At 41.5% G+C, this 21,014-nt stretch overlaps 1 protein-coding gene across 18 annotated transcripts in view; it reads right to left on the bottom strand.

The window, feature by feature from the left end:
* The window catches only part of GIGYF2 (GRB10 interacting GYF protein 2), a 73,478-nt gene extending 53,063 nt beyond the window's left edge, over positions 1–20,415 (bottom strand). For 7 of the 18 annotated variants that reach the window (XM_015276848.4, XM_015276852.4, XM_015276855.4 and 4 more), the window contains exons 1-4: positions 20,327–20,415; positions 8,751–8,828; positions 6,254–6,383; positions 4,213–4,308 (exon numbers count right to left, since the gene is read on the bottom strand). In XM_015276848.4, coding sequence (XP_015132334.1) covers positions 4,213–4,308; positions 6,254–6,383; positions 8,751–8,791 — 267 coding nt within the window. In that variant the 5' untranslated portion in view covers positions 8,792–8,828; positions 20,327–20,415. Of the gene's footprint in view, positions 1–4,212; positions 4,309–6,253; positions 6,384–8,750; positions 8,829–9,754; positions 9,847–10,300; positions 16,033–19,314; positions 19,342–20,326 lie in introns of those variants that run through there. The other 11 variants (XM_015276849.4, XM_040705506.2, XM_040705511.2 and 8 more) reach the window with 8 other exon arrangements.
* Positions 20,416–21,014: the final 599 nt, after the last annotated feature.

Genomic DNA, 21,014 nt, shown 5'->3' with positions numbered 1-21,014 from the left:
ATCTAATTACCTGGAATGTTCTTTCTACAAAACAGATCTCCCTTCAACAGAGAAATGTTAACTAAGTAGATCTGATGAGGAAAGCCCAGTAGCAAATCCATAGCAAAAATCCATAGCAGAACAGCAGGGTCAGCCACCAGTAAACATGATTTGATTTTCCTAGCTACTTCTTAAAACTGATAGCAATCACTTCAACATCAAGCCACAATGAATCACCTAAATTTGCCTCTAAGGAAATCACTGCCTTTCCTGCTGTGAACACTTCTGAGGCGTTTTTAAGTAGTTCATTTTTTTTTCTCCCCACTGTTGGTTTGGTTTTGTTTTTAAAGCTCTGAACACCCATGAACTCTTTTCTACAATGCTGCAGATTAAGTTACTACCAGCAATACATGCCAACTGGGGGCTTTGTTTGATGAGAAGACATCCCATCCTACAAAGCACATGGAGCAGATAAACAAAACTGCTGTGCTCAAAGCAGGGGAACAGAAAACACCATTCAGAAAAGTCTACCTACAACAGCTGGCCAACTACTCTGCTCGACATCTGATAATGAAGATAAGGAAACAAAGTACTACCATCGCATATGTTTTTAATTAAAAGACAAAAACACAGATCAAGAGACTACTTAAACTCACACTTCTACAAATCACTGTCATTTCTTCAAAAAAAAAAAAGAATTCCAATTTGGTTTATAGTCATTTTAAAATCATTACCTATGATCTCTACCATGAACTGTCCTGTTACTACCAGGAACTGATTTCATTTTATTCACCCATTATATTTAAGTATCCTTTTTTCTTTGTTACTTGAAAAATCTAAATGCCAATACACAGATCAGCATGGATGCTTTAGATACGGTCTTCTGTCTTTCATTCAGACCTACATGAGTTCTGACAAGTGCTCCAGCTGTGGAAGTGTCTACTCATCTAAAGCATACATGAGTTCACACCCAGTATTTTACCACAGAAAAAAAAAAAAACTAAGATGCTAATCAGATTCACTGTTCTGTGTAAGAGATTCCTTTTTGATGTCTCACTTCTCCACTTAGAACAAGATCAATGAAACTTCTTAAAAAAAAATATCAGTATTTAACTCACTTGCCTGTCTAAAGGCTAAACGAATTCTCCCCCATTTCTTTAACTGCAGGTGGCTTGCTGTGGTGAAGATGCAATACTCAGTACACGTTTAATGATGACAATCAACATAGAAAGATCACAAAAGGTAACACAAAAGCAAAGTCAAAAAAGCAAAAAGCCTTTCTGCTGATCAGTATGTTACCACAGTGTCCATCCCTGACACTGCACACCATGGTGCAAAGCCATCCTAAGAGGGTCTCAATTCATTCTTTCCTAGTAAGTGAAGAATTATCCCAATAAACAAAAAATAGAAACTTAACTATGAATACACACACACACACACGAAAAAAAGATATTTACTAAGATCCTGAGACTCCCTCCCTTACTCCACAAGCAGATTTTCAGATTAAGACAACTGAATTCCTTTCTAAACCAAACATGAACAAGGAGAACAAACCAAAGGATCAAGCTGTAATACTGCCAGTGGTGACCTTGGAAACCTCTGCAAAAGCAACCTGCAGAAGCCCTCTCTTCAAAAGGCAGGTTCCTTGAAAACACATCTTCTACAAATCTATAATCTCTGCAATAGAACTTACTATAAGATCAATCCGTTGAATTCTATCTTAGCTCACCATCCTCATCACAAATGGTGCTCTACATGATGGATAAAAAGGACCAGTGTTTCTGTTTAAAATATATCCACATCCTTAACAGAGGATACTGTAGCCGTAAGTATCTTACTACAGTTAAATTTCATAAGCATAAACAAATACAACCTTGCATCCATACTGTTGATATGATTTATCATTTGCCTCTAGATACCATGTCTAAATCTACTTGAGAAATGTCATGCAAGTTCTTCCTAGGCATACTACACACACAGCCTACAACGCTGTCAGGAGCAAAACTCTCAGGTCGCAAGCAAGAGCTGCTGTGAATCCATGGCTAGATTGGTTCAGTTTCTACCAAACACAGCTGTGCTCAAATTTGTGTTCTGATCACTCTGTCCTCCATAGGACCCTAAAAATCACTGTCCTTCAAGTTTTGATAAAGCTACATCACCTTCAATTGCATGAAGGAGGAACCAAGTTGTTCCATCTCTCCATTATCAGTCTTACCTGAATGAGTCTTCCTGTACCATGACTATCAGAAAATCAGTTCACATCCACCTCAAGATCACTTATGAACACACACCACAGGTTCTCAGTGATGAGCAATGTTAATTACATCATGGGAGTACAAACACCAGGAATTTCTGCTAGCCTATGTAATGCTGTTTGCTTAGCATCTCAAACAAATCAGTCACAAAGGGAGGAAAAAAAATCCAGAATCACTTAAAAAAGAAGATAGTTTGCATCCTCTGGATCCTCAGAAAGCATTAAAAAAGATTTAAAATAGATACATGGACCTCTTCTCATAGATTAACACTTCCATGGAGGATGCAGAGCACCGTTAAGCTTACCATGAAGATCACTGTAAAATTAAACATGAAAACAGGCAGAAGAAAACAGATGTACTGCACACCAACTCCTCAAAAACTGTCAAGACTGATGAAACACTGAGCACTACCACAGAGCTCCACCTAAAGGAGACCTACAAAAAAGCCAGAGATGGACTCTCAGGGAGTACTGCAAGAGGACAAGGGGTAATGGCTTTCAACTGTAAGCTCAGAAGCACTTATCTTCATCTGTGCCAAGAGACTACTCAGCACATTATCAGTAACACAGCCTTAAACTCCTATTATTCCTCCTGGATAACATCGTGACAATTAGCAGAAGTCAACATTCCCTTTGACTATAAAAGGGAATGTCTAAACGACTCCATTGTTTATCAGAACAAAGAAATATGTCCAAAGGTTTATTTAACACCAAGCTTCAACATTCTGGTGTGCTACTGTGTGCCTGGCTGACCAATTCCTGGGCTCACTGACTGAATCCCTCCTGGTTCTACTGGAGAATGGAAGCTGGACTAAAGTTTCCCATAAAAGCATATCCTCAATCTCAGTTGCCTTTTAAGACAACAACTCTGATAAGAAATGCCTACAATATATTCACAAAAACATAAATACGGCTGCTGATTAAAAGCTAAACTACTAGCACACTATGTCAGAGGACAGCATACTAAAGAGACAAGAAATATAAACCAACATTGAAGAGGAAGGAACCTCAGAAAAGATGAAAAGGATATGTCAGAATCCCAAAACATAAACATGATGGGGGGGAAAAAAAAAATCAATACAAGGCAGCATGGGGCAAAAGAATGAGGATGCTCTAAAATTCTAAATATCATCACTTCTCAGCTCCTGCTAAAAAAAACAAACTACACTCTAGTCAGTAAAACCACCTGGGTTTCTGCTATTAGAAAACAACAACAACCACAAGCCACGGTATTGTGAAGTAAGAAAAGTGCAAAGAAATAACATATCAGAGAGCAACTGCATAATGAGAAGTTCTGAAAAATCATGAAGGGGAATAAGTTCAAAGGTAAAAATCTGAGGCATTAAGACAGAGCATGGCAGGCAGCTTCCCTCGCTAGGAGCTAGCCTGAAAGTAAGGGATTTCAAACTACTCAGAGCAGCCAACCTTGAAATAGAATTTTGTGGACTACCTGTTCTCACTCTTTACATTTTTCACTTATAACTACTGAAACCAAACAAGAAAATAATCAAGCAGCTGCTTACATGTGAAATAGTTCACATTTCTTTGGAATTTTTAGCACTCTTAATAGGCAAAAGACTTCAACGTTTCTCCAAAGACCACAAACTAGTTTCCAGAACATAGACACTTACAGAAGGTGGCCCAAAATTGCAGAAAGTTTCACTTGCTTGAAAATGTTGTGTACTTAAAAAAAATAATAATGAAATACTACTCAGAATATGATCCTGGATTTAATAAATTGTTCTGTAGGTGGCACAGCAGTGTACAGAAAATATTTGTCCAAATATAAGATAATCCATGAGTATAATTCCAGCATGTTTTCAGATTCCCCTTACCTTAAGTCTACTGATCTCAGATGTGGGGTTTTAACAAATTTTATGGTTTTAACAGAGGCATATTCTTCATTTTCCTTTTACCCTAATAACAGTCCACACTCATATTTATTTTAAGGAATTCTATCTTTCTGTAAGGATACAAACCTGTTCTTCTTCTGTAAAAGGTACAAGTGCCAGTGGTGGCAGGGGCTCCTCTTGTAAAATAGGCAGAAACTCCTTATCCAGAAGGTCTGAAGGTATCTGTATGAAAGTAAATAGACAATTACTTTATATGCCCCAGTAATTACTGTTCAGTGATAAAGCAACATGCAACAATTCACTCAATTTTTCATCCTGTCATCTCTCTCCAACCAGTACAGCAGTCCTTCCAATAACATAACTGGGGTGGGTGCAACTCCACTAAGAATTTACATCTCCAGAAAAAAAAGTCTCCTAGACAAAGTATCTGATGCATTTACCACCCACAACTAAACTACATAAAGAATCACACATACCAATGTCCGAATTGCACACAAGTTCAACGCAAATCTGAACGAGGTGAAATTTCAACTGGTAAACAAATAACTCTTTTCTAAGTGCAGTGCAAATTTGTACATAGATTTTTATTCAATATATTAACAAAATTAGCGTACATTGTTTCTGAGGTTGTATTTGATTTTAAAATCAAGATTTCCAACTTACAATCAGCAAAGAGAAGAAAAAGTAAAATAAAATAAAGCAATGAACACTAATAATGATTTAAACACAAGAGTTTGAACAATTTTTTTAATGGCATGTCCACCAAAAGATGTGTCCTTGAGCATGTGGACAACAAGCTACAATTATTGCCAAGTGAGTTCTGATGATGCCAACAGAGAACACTGCTTCAAAAATATCTAGCTTAAAACAGAAGAGAGAAAGAATTCTGACTATTTCAGTTGAAGTGTTCCCTCCACAAGAACCTGAGGGAACAATATGGAACTGCAACAGGGGAGGCACAGATTGGATCTCTAGAAACGGCTCTTTACTGTGAGGGTGAACAGGCGCTAGAACAGTCTCCCAGGGAAGTGGTGATGGCTTGCTAGAGTTCAAGAAGTGTCACAGTATGGTTGTGAAAGGACCTTAAAGGTCATCCAATTACAATCCCCCTGCAGAGCAGGGTTGCCATCCTCTAGATCAGGCTGCCCAGGGCCCCAACCAATCTGGCCTTGAGTGCCTCCATGGATGGAGTATCCACAACTTCCCTGGAAAACACTCTCAGTCACACTGCCTGGTTTTTGGATGGCTTTGTGTGGTGTCAGGAGTTGGGACACTGAGTGCCCTTGAATCTGTGTATAAGCAATGCAAGGCTCCCAGCTCTGTATAAAAACACCAGTACATTCATACTAAGAAGTGTGCATACACCTCTACTAACAAAGCTAATCTGCAAACTGAAGTTCTCACTGTCCCTCCCTGACTCATGGGTAAGGTTCCTGAAGGGATTCAGACCTTCAAGTCACTGTATGTCTGTCTGCTGCAACCATACACTAATCTTTGTTTATCCCATGTTTACAAACACAGCAGGAATGACTCCTTTACCTGATATGCCCTCAGAAATATGACTTCTCTATCAATGAGAACCTTCACTTGTAATTCAACCAGATGAAAGCTGATTCCCCCCCCCCACACACACACACACATTGTTGTATTACATGTGCTGGACTGTATTTGTGACTTAACTCCCAGAGAAACGATGAGGACTGCTGACTGGGCTGGTTACGTGCTACACTGTCGTAAGTGAAAATAAACAGTGGGCTCTTGCCTTTTTTTGTTTTTCTTTTTTAAAGTGGTGTGTTAATACGACAGATTGTCTGAATTTCAAAACAATTCATTGATTCAACTACATTAAATAAAATTGCACGAAGGCAAGAAAATTTGCTTGGTTGCAAAGGGACTTTAACCCTCAGTCACTTGTGGCAATAGGTTTGATTAAGACAATCCAGGTGGTGGGGGCTCTGACCTAAGGAGTACAGGAGTTTCCCTTCAGAGGCAGAAAAGAACTGAACAATTAATGTATTAGAAGTGGGATCAAATGAGCAGATAGATCTCTTAGGTTCTCTGCCAAGGGATATGAATTTGTGTCCGTAAACATATAATACAAACAACTATCTCTAATCACAAGACTGCGCACATACACACATCAGGCCTTCTTCCTCTTCCTGCTTACCTTATTATCCTTTACAAAAAGTGCCAACATTTCTTCTCTCCCATAGCGATAGTCTGCTAGTTTGTACTTTGGCAAAGCTGGAGACAGAGGAGGGGATGTCACACTCCCGCCACTAGACAAAGCTCGCAGCCTAAAAAAAAACAGAGAAAGCACTGAAAACTGATTTCAGGAGAATGCATCTTTCTCTCTGCTGTAACCTCTTCACATTTAGAAACTGGACACAAAATAAATCCAGTCCTGAAAATAAAGCAAAGACATTTAAATAGTCTAACGCCAAAACACAAACTTGGTGCTTCAATAATGAAATAGCTTTTCCTCATTTTTCTGGTACCCACAAGTAAAAAAGAAAATAAGGCATGTATTCATATACACGCAATCACCTCCATGAGCACTTCAGTCCCCTGAAGAACTCTATGTTGACTACATAGTGAAGTAGCTACACCCCTGAACTACTTACACTGGGTAAACAGAACTCAATTGTATTATCTGTCTTCCATACATAATATTGAGAACAGATGTTCTTTGGTCGGAGTCAAAATTCTTACTGTGCAAACATTAATCTACTCCAAGGAAAAAGGGTGAGACATTTAACAAAGTTTAACAAACAGTAAAGGACTACATATTTTACAGTGAAGTTTCTTCCTCTGTCACTGCAGTCTCTGAAAACAAACACTCTAAATTCCTTTTGCAGTAATTAAAATAAATGTCATTTTTCACCATGTATACCACATTTTAGTATTTCTGTACACAAGCTGTACAAAACAGCCACACTTCCTTTCAGAGACATTTCAAGCCACGAGCTAACTTATGACACCACATATACTCACTACTGAATTTGGTCCTATCTCACACAAGCAAGCTACTCAACTTCTCATAGACAGTACCTGACTTATATGACATTATACCCAATTCATCCAATTAGTCTCATTCTGCCCAGTCATTTCCTCAGCTAGCCAACCATCCCACACTTTCCAATCTGAGGAACATTTTACAAAAGGATGCAAGTCAAGACACAAGAGGCAGACCATTCTCTGTAGTCTCCTTTGATGTGCACCTTCATCAAGTATAAACTAGAAACTATTCTCAACAGTTCCAAAATCCTCAGAAAGGCAGGCTGGCTAAACTAATATACTGACCCAAAACTTACTTTCCACCCAAGCAATGAAGTATGTTTTGTGGATTATTGTTTTTTAAAATGCACAGAAAGGAAAATATAATTTCTAAGTCAAACTGTTGTTTCTGTTTTTTTTTTTTTTAGTTTGGCGCCACCCAGTGGCAGTTTCTTTACACACCACATCCAAATGAAAAATGTCTGAAGAGGCATTAACGAGAGGATTAGACGGCTCAGTGTAATGTCCAATGCCAATCCAGATTAACCAGAGTTTCACTACTAAGAAGTGATACAATACCATAGGTGACAGAGTGTAATATACCGTAGCACAAAATAATAATTAAAAATCTTTAAGAGTTTTATTCCATTATCCATAAATTATTCTAAAATTACATGGAAAATAAAGTTTGGGGTTTGTTTTTAAATGAGTTCTCTCTCCATCCCCACCCCCCTTCTTTCCCCCCCCCCCCATAAAGCCATGGCTTTCTTTCATCAATGAATCTAATGTCTGTCTGCTACACTTCAGCCTAAGATATCTACCTAGTGGGCATATTTATAGATAAGTGCTTTTGGGGCACTCATGTCTTTCTTTAATACTCTGCTATTTCTGTAGATATATATAATGTGCCAGTTAGTGTGAATGCAATATTCCAGCAACAGTCCTACCATGTGCTACGCAGCAATTATATTTCCTGTAACTCATTTATACATTTAAGTATCCTATTACTCTTCAGCAACCATACCAGCTGAAGTCTTGTTTGCAGTTTCAGCCAATAATTATTTTAAAAACTGGAGAAAATACTGAAAAATAATCACACTTGTGCAGCTAGCCTTGGGCCAGGACAATGCACGTCAGGCAAACATCAGTGCAATTATACAGTGTCATAGATTCATTTCCCTTTTAGGCAGCAGCTGACTACCTATGGCACTTTTCTGTATGTAAATGCAGGAGGTGATGAGATCACAAGGCACAGTTTTTTCATGTATATTCATATTGGGAAAAGAAAGCTAGCTTAGGTACAGAGTTCATTCCATTAAGGACAGGGTAAGAATTTCCTTATTAGTACGTAGCACGTGAGAAGAACAAACAAGAAAGCTGTCTACCACACTTTGTATATTCCTCTGAGATCACAAACATTATTTCTCTCTCAGTACTTGGTAGCCATGTGAATGGTATGCACTACTGTAACATGCAACGTTTCATAGACTACACCATTTTAAAGAAAAACGAAGGCTAGCTTTATAGTACTGCTGTCAGTCACTGGTCAGAGACTGCAGCAAAGCAGTAAGGAACTACAACAGCATTATATACCATTCAGTCTTAGAACCTACTCAGCCCCAAAAGACAAACGTTCACCATGTTTCCCTATATGACAAACAACTCACCATTCAGGCCCAAAGTTCAGTGTCTGGGTTTCTGCTGCCATTGTTTCTTGTGCTATTCTTTTTCAAAAAAGCTTGAACCTGAAAAATAAGAAGTGTTACCATGAGAACAACTAGATTAATACAGAAGTCTCCTTCCAAACAAAAGCACGTTTCGTCATGCAAAGAACAAAAAAAATGACTACTGGATTTTTTTATTATTATTTTTACAGTATCCATTTCAGCTCTCTAACACAGAATAATTTACTAGAATTGATGCAGTTGCTTCTATAGCATCCTTTGGTCCAAATGCCTCTTAGCAGCTCCAACAGGACACTGTTTTCACAAGCAGCCTCCTGGCAAATCAGTGATTACCACAAGGCAGTCAAACATGGAGAATTTGACAGAATCCTCTTCTGTGAGAACAGTAATGCTTAATTAACAGAAGTGTAGCTTCCTGACAATAATAAGATTTCGAAACAATCACTAGATTTACAGCAAGACTTGCCAGTTGAGTGTCAGAGTATTCAAGTTATTTCCACTGCCCACACCTAAAAAATAAGCTTCCTAACAAATGGATACGGCCAATGCTGCAACAATCTCCTAAATTTTCAAGGAGATGCTAGGATTTCTCTTGTTCTTAGCTTTATTAAGAAAAAAAAAACAAACACACACACAACTTAAGACATCAGTTACTCTCATTGCACCCTATTAGCCAAGTTGTTGCAGGCACTAGTTGAAGGTCAGGTCAAAATTCCTATGTAACAAGGGCATATGGACAAGGACAGACAATGGCACGCTGGACAGACAGGAATGAGACCAAGGGAAAGCTACCAAGTTCTGTGAGAAGCAAGTCCAGCCCAATGGTTCTAGAGAAGTAGCTTTTACAGTAAGAAAATAACAGCTCCTCTTCCCTTCCAGCAACAGCAAACAAATGTGAAGAGGAAGTTTTTGTTTCAATTTCAACATCAAGCACACTGTAGCCAAAGTCCCTCCCCACAACAACAAAAAAGGATTGGAAGCATTACCTACAGAAACTGGTTGATTAGACTTCAAGAACCATAAAGACAGATGGGAGGGAGGGAGCTTGGCTGTATCAGAACTCTGATCCTTAACAGACCTAAGGATTAAATAAGGAGCTTGGTAAGTTTGTCTTCACTTTGCATGAAAAGATGATGGAAAAGAAAAAAAAAATGTGCAGGCAAAAGCAGGAGAAGGGCATAAGCTACTGAAGAAGAGAAAAAGAAAACAAAAGTAAGCATTTTTTAACGTATATGCTACTGATATAACTATACTAAAGGCCAAAAAAAACAGGAGTCCGAAAGTTACAAAATGCCAAGAAATGCTAAAACTGCTTGGGCAAACCTCATCCACATCTTTCGGGCATATATATTACAAACAGCTGTAAAAATCCCTGAAGTCTAAACCTACCAGGCAACATTTGCCTCACGTATTTTTACTACATATCATATTAATTTTGCCCATCCTTTCAGTACAATTTTATGTACAAATCAGTATTTTTATTTTCCCAGTAAACCTATATAATAACATGGGATTCTCACCACCACACGCACCAGAAAGTAACACAGATTAAAATCCAAGTATCCAGGTAGTCTCATCTCATCTTCATCGGAGATTATTTTGGTCTGCTTTGAGACACTTTTTTAAAAAAAAACAAAAAACAAAAAACAGCCAACGGCTCAGAAGAATATTGAAGGCAAATCCACTCATCAGTTCTACAAAACAAGCTACAAGGGTGAAGTTAAGTGCCTCAAGGAGGAGATGTACAACAGCCATACACGTGAAAAATACCTTGGGACCACTCCAGCTAATACTGCACATGGGTTGGAAGAGCTCTCTCTAACGATCCCAAGCAGCATTGCTGCATTCAGTTGTCCCTTTGCTTCCTGCAAGGCCTGAAATCCTTCTGCTGGAGGCTGGGGAGTTCAGGAGAGGAACCTTGAGACAGACATCCCATGTGGCCAGCAAAGAAGCTGAGATCATCAGCTTTTAACTAACTGAAGTTACCGCAGTATCACTAATACAAGAAAGGATAGCAATGAATGTCAAACTGCTATGAAAATGCAGCTGAAGAGCATTAAAGGATAAAGTAATACAAAATGGTTAAGGGGGTAGTTTACAAGTTATAGACTCCCCCTGGCCTCAATCCCTCTTCAGCCTTCCCAAAAACTGAGGTTACTGTTCCCTCTCTCTCTACCAGACTCCTCAAAGCCTGCTAGTCTCATCCCACTGTGCTGCAAACTGACCTTGTCCCCATTTTGATGATGACACTTATTTGGGAACTCCTTCTCAGTTGCATTCAGTGAGATTACTTTCTCCTAACAAGTTAGGACTGCATTAGTTTTGAATTGAAAGCAAGACACCTGTAAGCGAATGAAATTGTAGCTGAACAAGAAAAGCCCAGAGCAAAACCCATCAGAATGGCAGCAATAAGTTTAAGAGGTGAATGTACATTAATAGTTAATACTATCCAGAGATAAGTCGGATACGGACAAAGATATTATAGGCACAAGAGCACTAAAAGAAAACTGCTGAAAATGGGACACTACAGAAACGGGCAATGATATGGGAGGAAGGAGCAGAGGAAAAGGTAGAGCAGCCTGGAGAGGAGCCTCTAGCAGGCTAACAAGTAACTGTATTAACTGGAAAGGCAAGCAGGGACAGGGCATGTGGCACTGACACTGAAATGGAGGAGTCAGGGTGGAGCAAGAAAGTGTGAGCAATGAAAAGTTATGACCTGATCATTCATTCCCTTTTCATTATTTTGCTCAAGGAAAAGGCATGAATTTATCAGGTCTTTATTAACTAGTTAACTTTCTTAGACTCCAAACTTCAATATTAATAATTGAAATGTTAATTTTGGTCTTTGAATAAAAAACCTACACTGCCTCCTTACTCATCAAGGATGACAAACCACAAAAATGAACACAAACCAATCACCCTTCCTTGATGTAATTTGATGAAGGTACAGCCCCCTTTTGAACTGCAGTAGTTTTGCAAATGCAGGTTTTCTCCCAATTAATGGCTATTGATTGAGGAATCTGCATAACCACAAACAGACCAAGAGCACACAGGGAGCTTTAAGCAAGAATGTGAGGCCACGCTGTGATTAAATACCACTGCTTGGGCAATACAACCTGAAGACTTCCCAGCGCTCTTTCAAAGAAGAACCTCTTCTCTGAGACTCTTTAAATCAGGTCAATCCTTGACCAAGATGCCAGTACAACCTTATGAACAGCTGCAGTTAGCCACAGCAGTTTTGGGAAAAATGCCATAAACCAGAATTGCTGGGACCGAGATCCTGTTTTCCTGGAGCAGCACTGCAGCCACAGACCCACTAGCAGCACAGTAAGGAGACATCCCATCAACCCACCTCCAACCCATGGACTGGGCAGGGAAAAAATACCCTAATTTATCAGCAGCTTAGTACTTTGAAAGTTCAGCCACTGAGCACACACAAAATGTAATCCAATAACGTTAAGCCATTAAGTGGCTTTCACTCACAATTAACAGGTAATATCATAGGCAGACAAGTTGCTATCAGCAACACCAATTTCACTGCTTTGCTGTAGGTACGATATTTGAGCGAGCCTACCATTTTTTTAATTATTTTTCATGACTTCTATTAGGGACCTCACAAACCTATGGAATCTTACAGAAGTATCTGCTTCAGACAAACTGGAACTTGATTCTGTGATAGATTTGCATGCTGAAATGCCTAAGATGAGATTTTAGTTGAAAAAACCTAAAGGTAGTTTTAGAAATACTGTGGCACAAGCTGGCCCCTGTTAAAATGTACAAGTATCTAATAGCTATCCTGGCAAAAGGCTGGTCATTAGAAGTTCTGAAGTATTTGAACTACCACATTTTCCAGACCTTGCACAACCTCAAGATTTTATGTACAACTGCCATTTTAAGGCTTGTCTGTTACTCATGGGTACAGAATCACAGAATCATAGAATTACTCAGGTTGGAAAAGACCTTAAAGATCATCAAGTCCAACCACAACCTGACCATACTACCCTAACTCTAACAACCCTCTGCTAAGTCATGACCCTGAGGTACTTTAGTTAAGATTTGCAGCCTATGTTAAACTCCCACATTCCCATGACAGAGCCCTGTCTGTCTGTACAACACAGCAATCTGTCTCACCAAGATGCCTGGCTGGTTCAGGTAGAGATCAACTGATTCTTAGTGTTCCACACAGAGACTAAGCAACAACTACATTCAGGTCTACCCACCCAACCTTTCTTATGATTAGAATAATTAAACAAGATCCAGACTTCATTGCAATTCACACCTTTGCTTGCTTATTTTTTGTTTTCATTAAGTTAATGAAATAGGCAAAAATAGACAACAACACATCTTGCCCTTCACCACCTTATTCTGACATCACTAGCTGTTTGACTAAGATGTTTAAAGAGCAGCCTTTCCTTCCAAGGTAGTTCTGCTACTGGAGGTTCCAAGTGGTCTTTTTCACTGAGAAACTGGCTAAAAAAGAATTGGAGAACCAAAGAACACAGTGAAAGTCTAATGTGAATAGATGTAAGAGCAAGGAATTAGGTTTTCCTTAAACTTGGAACAGGAGTTTTACAACAGCGCTCCACTATGCAGCAGCTACATCGCAGCAAGATGATACAGCTTCACCCTCAGCAATTAGTAAGAAAGCATTCAATGGGCAGATACTACAGCTAATTTCACTGACTTTAATTCAAAACCACACAGATTCACTTAGCAGTAGTACTGATTTTCGCTAGTTTTTAAAAGTTTCAGCACAGTGGTAAACACGATGACTCAGGTGCTATGCTATCAATCTAATATTAATCATCAGCTGAAGCAGACAGCCCTGATCAAAGGACACTGACAAAATTAAGGCCAACCAACGTGGATTTATGGAAGACATTCAAACAAAGCATACTTTAAGAGCAGGTATTTCATTGCTCCAGTAGGTGGAATAAATTCTAACATCTCCAGGACATTTCAATTAAGAAGAAGGCTAAAAAAGACCGAGTCATTCCCAATGCCTGTTAAGTCTCAAATCACCATGACCTACAGTGCTTTGTTTTTCTTTGTGCTTTTATGCCTTCTCTCATAAAAGATTCTAAAATTGATCACAGAACACAAATTATCCTCAAAATACAGAGAGTACAAATATAAGAGGCTATCCTCAACTTCTATAGAATTTGTAACATGGGCTTACATCACTTCTAAAACCTAAGGATTACAAAAATAGGTATGGTAATGCAAGTGACACATCATCAATAAAACCATTATGAATTATTCAATTGCTCTGCCCAGTATAACAGGTTGCATTTAATAGGCCCAAGCATCCCATCAAAAGACTCACAAGCAGAAAATGTAAGCGATACACAACAGATGCAAGGCCATCCTGGGAAAAAACAGTCCTTAAACCAACCTCAGGTTTATAACAACAAGCAGCTGAAAAGGAACACGATACAACACAGAGCTGAACACCTAACATAAAACACTGAATAAATACAACAACACAGATTAAATTCACTCTGTATTTGCCCGCTGTAGGAATAGTGTTTTCAGTTCTGCTTTCAGTAAGGCAAGAAGGCTGATAAATCAGAGCACGTTCAGAAAAGGATAGAACATGGCAGATATGCCTCACAAAGGAGAAAAAGACAAAAACAGTTCTATTTATTGAGCTTCAAGAAAAATCTAAGAAATATCTTGCTCAGACAGTGAATAATCATGCAAGTAAAGAAAGACAGAAGACCCAAGATTATCCAGATAAATGACTTTGGTGAGAAATTCAGAGATAAGCAACAGAGTCAACTGTTTCCAGGTCAACACTGGATGATTTTCTAAATGGTAATTTTCTGCTTAAGCTAGAACATCATCAGCAAATATATTACTCATACTACACAAGACGCCAAACGAGTCACAGCAGTCCCTTCTGACTTACCAAGTCTTTATGCTGATAAAGGTAGTGAATTTTTCAAATCCTATCTACCCATGCTCCAAGAGGAAGTTTTTCCTAAAGGAACTGCAACTAATCCATCAATTTCTCCCAAAACTGTGCCTCTATAAAAGCTGCATTTACAGATCTCTTTTCAACTCACAAGCTTACTGTCCCAAATCACTGCAATAGCATCCCTGCCTCTCAGTTATCTCTGGCCAAACTTTGCCCACAACATTCTCATGCAGTAGGAGCAGCCTGAGCACCTTCTGCTCACTTGGTTTACGCTCAGCTTTCATGGAGTACTGCAGTCTGCAACATGCAGCACCACTGCCAAGAATAACAAATGCAAAAAGCAGGCACTACAAATACACTGAGATAGAATGACAAAAGACTAAGGAGATGTGCATGTCTAACAAAATTAAATCAAGGAACATTAAAATACCACTTCTACAGATGTTTTCCTTTCCTACCTCTTAATCTGAACCTTGTGGTTAGGAGGAGTAGAGAGTGACCACCGTTTGCTTCATCTGAACACAAAAGACGTGAAAGCTGTCCTGAGTTTGTCAGTCAGCAGGCAGGATGACCTCCACCTTTGTGACAGGGCTTCAGAGAGCAGTGATTAAGCTTCAAGCAGAGTCAGAGGACCACACCCTTGGCTCTGCCACTGGCTGGAACGCAAACCATTTCTCATTCCAAATCCTGTCCCAAAACCCCGCCAGCACTCTGTTTTCCAGTCGAAAAATCACTTTCACATCTGTCTCTACCTTGTACATGGAAAATAATTCTGCTAGGTAAGTATTATTTAGCTTGTTTCATTCCTCAAACTGTTATAGATTAGGATGTTGAGTCTGCCTACCTGCTTCTGGACAAGCGCTTCACTCTCAGTAGCCAGACTACAGGAATGCAACCAAGGAGTCACTGAAGCCTTTCTCTCGTGCTTGTCAACTCGTGCTTGTCACACATTGTACAGCCCACGTGTGCATTCAGAATGGCAGGAAAAAAGTTTCTGACTACATTCACTGAATTAACAGACCTGGGTTGCTGTGGTTTTCTTTTGATATTGTTTATATAAGCCACTTTGTGCTCTGTAGAAATATTTCCTCCCTGTCTCCTCCTTAAGGTTTCCTATGCATACAGCTCAGACATGTCCTATACTTGAGAAAATAAAAATTCAACAGTAAGAAAGCGTCAAATCAAAATTCTTAGCAGAAAGAATTAGCATGTGTGTTAGAGTGCGCGTCCAACAGCCAGGAAATTACAGATTGTTTTGTTAGTACACATGAACTGCATGAGTCTTTAACAGATGATCCATTTTCCTCTCTTTATGTCCACACTACTAAAGACTGAAAGAAGTGAATGTCTAAGAACCATATCTTTACGTTCACCAGCAATGTTATCCCAATCCCACCTACGTATTCTTAAAATCCAGTATAACATACACAGAGAAAATTATATATACAGATGATTCCAGCATTAATTACAACTTGTTCAACTGTCCTTGAAGAGGAAGTTTTATAAGTCCCCTAATTTATTAAATAAAGACATGAGTTACTCAGACTTTAAAACCCCGCCATACGCGATGACCACGAGCAGCCTCACCTTCTATCTATCACACACTATTCACAGCCTTACGCCTGGCACCAATGGCATTTGAGCAGTGCCTGGAGCAGACAGCCAGCAAAGGGCTGCCTCCTCCAACCTAAGCCATCCTGCAGCACTACCATATGTGGATCACAAATCACAGCTGATAAAATCAATTACTTCCCAGTCACACCGGCTCCCTGACACGTTACTAACACCTGAAGTGGCATAAGTTCATCTATGCACCATCACAAAACCCCCAATGTAATCTATACAAATCTTCCTTCTGTTTCTTGCAGTCTGAACTGACGCACCATCACGCACAGACCACAAACCTTCTATCCAATCTAATCTGTACGTGTGAAACTGCAGTCTCTGAATTGCCCTGTCACACATCTTTAACATTAAAGGCCATCAACAGAACACAGAGTGAAATCACTTTATTGTCAGTGATGGGGTGGGGGGGAAGTATTTCTCTATAGAATGAAGCGATCAAACATGCAGTAACAGAGCAGTACCTTCACAAAGCACAAGGTATTGTGCATACTTTCACTATACTAACAGCTGCTTAACCTAAGTATTTTTCCAGCTGGTATATTCTCCCATCATTACATGTAAGCTAGTTTGTTAAACTTGTCTTCTACAGTCCTCCACCACCACCTTAACCAAAGGTGAAAAAATAATGTTACTAAACATCACTACAACAAACAACATGCTTTTATACGTGCACATATATATACACACACACACACAAAACCACCAACCAACCACAAGAGGGCCACTGTGGTACAGACCTTATAATTTCAAGCACTTCATGCCGCTTCGTAGCTCCATCCACAAGTTCAACACATCCTGAACAAACTTGCTGGGTTTTCTGTTCTGACAGTTTTCAATGCAGACCATTTTCACAACCAAAGAATGTTCAGGACTTGCCTGCAGGACAGGCTAAGCTATGCTGGTAACTGACTTCATTCTCAAAAACCTCTTCCCCCTCCCCTGCCTCGCATTTCACACAAGTGGCTCTAAATGCCACTCAATTAATTAAAATCAATTAATGAGGAAAATGCACAAAGAGCCCCTTTAAAGACAAAGACTCCCTCAATAAGAAGAGAAGGGATGTTTTTTTACTGAAACATCCAGGGGATGTCCAGCAAGCTATGTGAGAAGAAGGAAGCAGATCAGGTCTCTGTTTTCATGTTTGTAAACTGAAATCCTGTTGGTCAGCCCCCCCCTCCTCCTACCTGTAGAGCACTGGCACAGGCTGCCCACAGAGGTGGTGGTGACCTCCAGAGATCCAAGACCTGCCTGTGTGCCATACCATAGGGAAGCTGCTTTAGCAGGGGCTGGGACTGAGCCAGGCATCTCCAGGCGCCCCTTCCAACTCCTACAGTTCTGTGATTCTATCTCTAACCATGAATTTAATACAGTTCATTTCCACCTTTCTTTGAGCAATGCCGAGAAAAGCATGCTAGGATATACTGACTTGCAGAAGACTTAACTTCAGACTTTAACAAGCACCAGGACCAAATTTTCAAGACCTCCAGTGAAAGAATGAAGATACATTTGACACTTACTTGAACTTACAAACAGACAAAAGTAGGCAGAAAGAAATTTCGTATTCTTATTTCTAATTAAATAAATGTAAAGAGCTGGAGGCCTAAACCACTTTAGAAGAGAGGAAAAAGGGGAAGGAAACGATCATGACTCAGGTGCCTGGCTCATCTTCATAAATTACTGTGTGCTAATGTTTTCCCTGCACGCTTAAATAATTACAGAGATCCTTCAGCAGAGGCACACAGTAGCAAACAACCTCCCCAGCCAGTCTGCATGGCTACCCCAGTGAGATGACTAACGCCGAGCTTGTTTGGAAATCAAGTAGCTACAGATCTTTACATTTTATTTACATTCAGGTTTAGGAACCTCAAGTACACAACAGAGCTCCATGTAGATAACTGACCCTAATGGACAGCAAAAGCAGAATAAATACAACAGTGATTAGTCTGAATTCCTTACAGCAGCCTTCCTTGCTCCCTCGCCTTTGAGGGGCAAGATCTTCTCACCAATCAAGCAGTAAACAGACTGATAAATTAAGCTGTAAAACCTCAACTCACTGCTTACAAACAGTTTCACCTATGTCAATATAAAGACCACATTTTTCATTACTGTATCCTTAAGAATGGCAAGAAAAAGTACTAAGAGTACCTGAGGATTCTTCACAGTCCTCAGATGATCAACAACAGTAATGAAAAAAGAATCCACAAGAATTCACATTGCTGTGCTATCATTACTGCCTAGTACCATGCATCACTGCAAGTGAAAACTTTTCATTTTAGTTCAATGCTCTTATTTCAAAGAACACTCAAGAGAACATTTAGAAAAGATCCCACAATAAACACCATGATCGACCACCCTCACATCACCAGGTACTGGGAGATCCCAAGCAGCTCTTGAAGTCATTAAGAAAGCATCCACAACATTGTCAGATGTTGAAAGGAGCTATCAAAGTCTGAGAATGAGCTGACAGTGAACCTCTATGTGTAAGCCTCCTTTTTAATATAACTGTCCATTAAACATTGTCTAATCATGTATCGTGAGGAATTAACAGTAACACGTGTGACCTTTGACATTAAACTTACAGAACTTATTTCTACAGGGGCCTGATGGGTGAAGGGGAAGTGACAGCAGACACTCCAGCATTTCTGCTGGTTCCCCAGGACTGATTAGGACACACATTTTCACTTCAACATCAGCTAACAGTCCAAAGAGCACCTAGTCAAGTGAATTGCAGGAATACCAATACCTCATTAATACTGAAGATCTTATCTACTGCAGCCACCACCTCATAACAGAGCTTAAAAATAGCAGAACAAAGCATTTGTTGGTGACTGCAACAACCAATTTTGCTTGTAATGGTTCCAAAAACATCACACTGTGAATCTATTAAATGCTCTATTCAGACAAGAGCAAATGAGTTTGTGCTTATTACAAAGTTTCCTAAAAACAAGAGCAACTAGGAGATTTATGGGAAAAGTGGGGAAAAAAGAAAACAACACGTACTTTCCAGGAACTTGCCCAAGTCAGCTCCTGAAGCAAGAAAACAGAATGAGCAGTAAGGAGTTAGAGAGAATATAAACAGAATTCAGAAGTTTGTCACCCTCCCACCCAAAAGAACAAGCCCACAAAAAAAAAAAAAAAAAAATACAGTAAGAGGTAAAGCACTGCAGCAGCAAGAAAAAAATGTTGTGCTGAAGGTTACAGGGAAAAGCATACATTTTATTCCAAAAGTACTACTTGGCAGCATCTCCTATTAGCCTGCAACTCGTCCCACTTCAAAGTGGGATTACACAGAGTTCCTTTGTTGACACTGAAACGACTTGTCTTGGATCAATACCAAACGTACACGATCGTGATCAATGCACTCGTGGGGCTGCCAAGGCCTGCTTGCTGGTCATGGCTGCTTCCAACACCCTGTTCCTGCGGGCCAGAGAGGCTCAGTGCTCCACGAGCTCCTTCCTTCCTTCCTCAGCTCGCAGGACCTGACAGCGCCGGGCGTGCTCCGAGCGGGGCAGAGGCTGCGCTCAGCGTGCACCTGCCTGCGAGCAGGCCTAATGCCCTGGGCCGGGAGGGGAGGAGTAAACTCACACAGGTCAGCGTGATGGGAGGCGCGGCCGCCAACCCCGAGGGCCGTGAGGTGCCGCGGGCGCCCCGCCGCCGCCTGACAGCCTCTCGCCGCCGGGCAGCCGCATGGAGAAGGCGAGGCCCGCACCCCGGCGAGAGCTAGGCAAGCTCAGCGACAGCCCAACGCAAAAGGAGCAGGGGACGCCACGCGGGTGCGCTCCCGCCGCCAGGCCGGGCCCGAGAGTCCCGCTTCCCTGTAGGCCGCGGGCCGCCTCGGGGCTGCGGCACCCCCGGTCCGCAGCGGACTGGAGCCGCCGGGCAGGCCGGTGCCCGAGGCCGCAGGGGCCCAGAGCCGCTCCAGCGGGCGGAGAACGCGGCAGCGGCGAGAGTGTGTCGGCGGGGAGGCGGCCGAAGGGGCAGCGAGGGCAGGGAGCCGGCGAGACGGCATTACCTGCGCTCTCGGACGGAGAGTCCCTCACAGCCACAGCGACTGCTCGGCCCCAACAACACAAGATGGCGGTTGCGCCGCCACGCAACGTCACGTGAGGGAAGGTCCCGCCCCCTGCCTCCGCCACGGGACCCGGATGGGCGACGGCCCTCCCCTCCCCCCGCCCCCGCGGGGGCACCGCCCTCGTGACGTCGCCGCGCCGCGCGCGCGGCAGGGGTCCGCCCTCGGCGGCTGCGCGCGCATCGCTGCTTTCCTCAGAGGAGCGCGCGCCCCCCGCTGGAAGCGGCCGCCAGCCGCGGCGCGACCCGCACGGCCCCGCGAGAAGGGGAGCGCGGTCTCGCTCGCAGACTGGCCGGTCTTCACAGCCTGAGCTCCCAGTGCTCGGTTCCTATCAGCGCTTCCCCTTAGAAACCGCCTTTGCCCGCGGTGACGCACCTTGTCCCTCGCAGCCGTGCCGTGCGACAGGGGTGACAGCGCCGTGCGCTGCGCTACGAACCCGCGAGGCCCTGCGAAGGGCAGCGGCCCCGCCGAGCCCCGAAGGCCCGCAGGAGGCGGCGCAGGAGGTCACCCTGCCTGCATCGTTCGGGTCCCAGGTTCCGATGGAAAAATCATCAGGAGCTCACGGCAAACTCCTTCCAGCTAAAAATACTGGTTTATTTTTAGACCTAAAGCCCACATGGGTGCGCGATGC

Source organism: Gallus gallus, chromosome 9 (genome assembly GCF_016699485.2).
Source record: "Gallus gallus isolate bGalGal1 chromosome 9, bGalGal1.mat.broiler.GRCg7b, whole genome shotgun sequence".
In the NCBI taxonomy this organism is placed as follows: domain Eukaryota; kingdom Metazoa; phylum Chordata; class Aves; order Galliformes; family Phasianidae; genus Gallus; species Gallus gallus.
This window is presented reverse-complemented; position numbering and strand designations above follow the sequence as displayed.